The 1,544-nt window shown below is 33.7% G+C and overlaps 1 protein-coding gene across 1 annotated transcript; it reads right to left on the bottom strand.

Annotated features, from left to right (window-relative positions):
* Nucleotides 1-334: 334 nt before the first annotated feature.
* LOC136986274 (aspartate and glycine-rich protein-like) lies at nt 335-820 on the bottom strand. The gene has a single exon (XM_067283768.1). The coding sequence runs from the start codon at nt 818-820 to the stop codon at nt 335-337; it is 486 nt and encodes a 161-aa protein (XP_067139869.1).
* Between the last annotated feature and the right edge of the window lie 724 nt (nt 821-1,544).

The following is a 1,544-nucleotide window of genomic DNA, read 5'->3' as shown; positions in this document are numbered from 1 at the left end:
ATATTTAAACGATTGTTCCCATGGAACGTCTTCAGTTATTTCTGATCGTCTCGGAAGATTACTAGTCGGATTAAGCATAAGGTATGATTTATTTTTTATTGATTTTTATGCAGTTAGATCGATATCTGTTCATTCTAGCATTTATAGGAATATCTATATTTTTAAATAATTTATTACCCCGCAGGTTTGTTCTCTAGTGTAAAAATGCTTTACAAACAGAGACTATGTCTTCTATTGATGCCCATTGTAATTATTATTATACTGGTGCATGAAAATGAATCGACAGCACTCGCGACTAGGAAACTAGTACATTATGGTTTGTTAGGCCATCTTTTCAAACACCATCACGGCCACCACGATCATCATCACCACCACGAAAAACACCATCATCACCACGAGAAACATCATCACCACCATCATCACGAAGAACACCATCACCACCACCATCATCATCCGCATCACCATCACCACCACCACGAAGATCATCACCACCACCATAATCATCACGGCCACCACCATCATCACCATCCACACCATCATCATCATCACGGCCACCATCATCACCACAAACTTCATCATCACGGTCATCATCATCATCTCCACAAACTTCTTCACAAACTTCATCACCACAAGCATCACAAGCATCATCACGGCCATCACGATCATCACGAACACCACGATCATCATGAGCATCACGGTCATCACGGTCATCACGAGCATCATGGTCACCACGGTCATCATGCACACCACGCTCATCATGGGCACCACGGTCATCATGGGCACCACGGTCATCATGGTCATTAATAAGTGAGTATTTCATATCTTAAAATAAAATTTTAAACTTATTAATAATGAAATTTAACTCATTAATGAATTTTAATAACAGATTTCGAAGGACAAAACGAAAATGGAATGCATTACATTTTCATCTGTTTAAAGATGTACAATACCAATCGGATTTAGTTAATAGTAGTTATTAATACTCACACAATTTTTAATTATATATATACATATATATATATATATGTGTGTGTGTGTAAGATGTATAAACTTAAGTTTATCATCATCATCATCCACCAATTTTTATTGTTTTTTTATTATTATTATAGTCTCATGATGATGATGTTTGTGCTTGATATTGTTCACACTGCTGAAGAGAGATGTGAGACACACGGGTTTGATTATGTAGAAGATTTTTTGTAGTAAATACAATAGTAAAATTATTAAATGAAGATAATTTGTATGTTCAGATGAATTTTTTTGTATGTTAATAGCACATATGTAAATAATGCATGTGAACATTAACGTTGAATTCCTTATGAAGACGGTTAAATATATCCAATTAACGCGTTGTATGAGTTTAAATTTGTATACATACCCTGTTAAATATTAATTTCTTTAAAATTTTAACGTCAAGAGAATCCGAAAATAACGTCTCGGTCTAAAATAATAGGATTACGATTTACAACAATTGTAGAACAATCGAATAATTTTGTACAATTTATTTTCAGATGAATAAAATTATGTAAAACGAAATATTCATT

This window comes from Centruroides vittatus, unplaced genomic scaffold (assembly GCF_030686945.1).
Source record: "Centruroides vittatus isolate TY-2023 unplaced genomic scaffold, ASM3068694v2 scaffold_1015, whole genome shotgun sequence".
Lineage (NCBI taxonomy): Eukaryota > Metazoa > Arthropoda > Arachnida > Scorpiones > Buthidae > Centruroides > Centruroides vittatus.
This window is presented reverse-complemented; position numbering and strand designations above follow the sequence as displayed.

Coding starts and splice junctions, on each gene's coding strand:
- LOC136986274 (XM_067283768.1), bottom strand. CDS start 820: ATGAAATACTCACTTATTAATGACCATGATGACCGTGGTGCCCATGAT.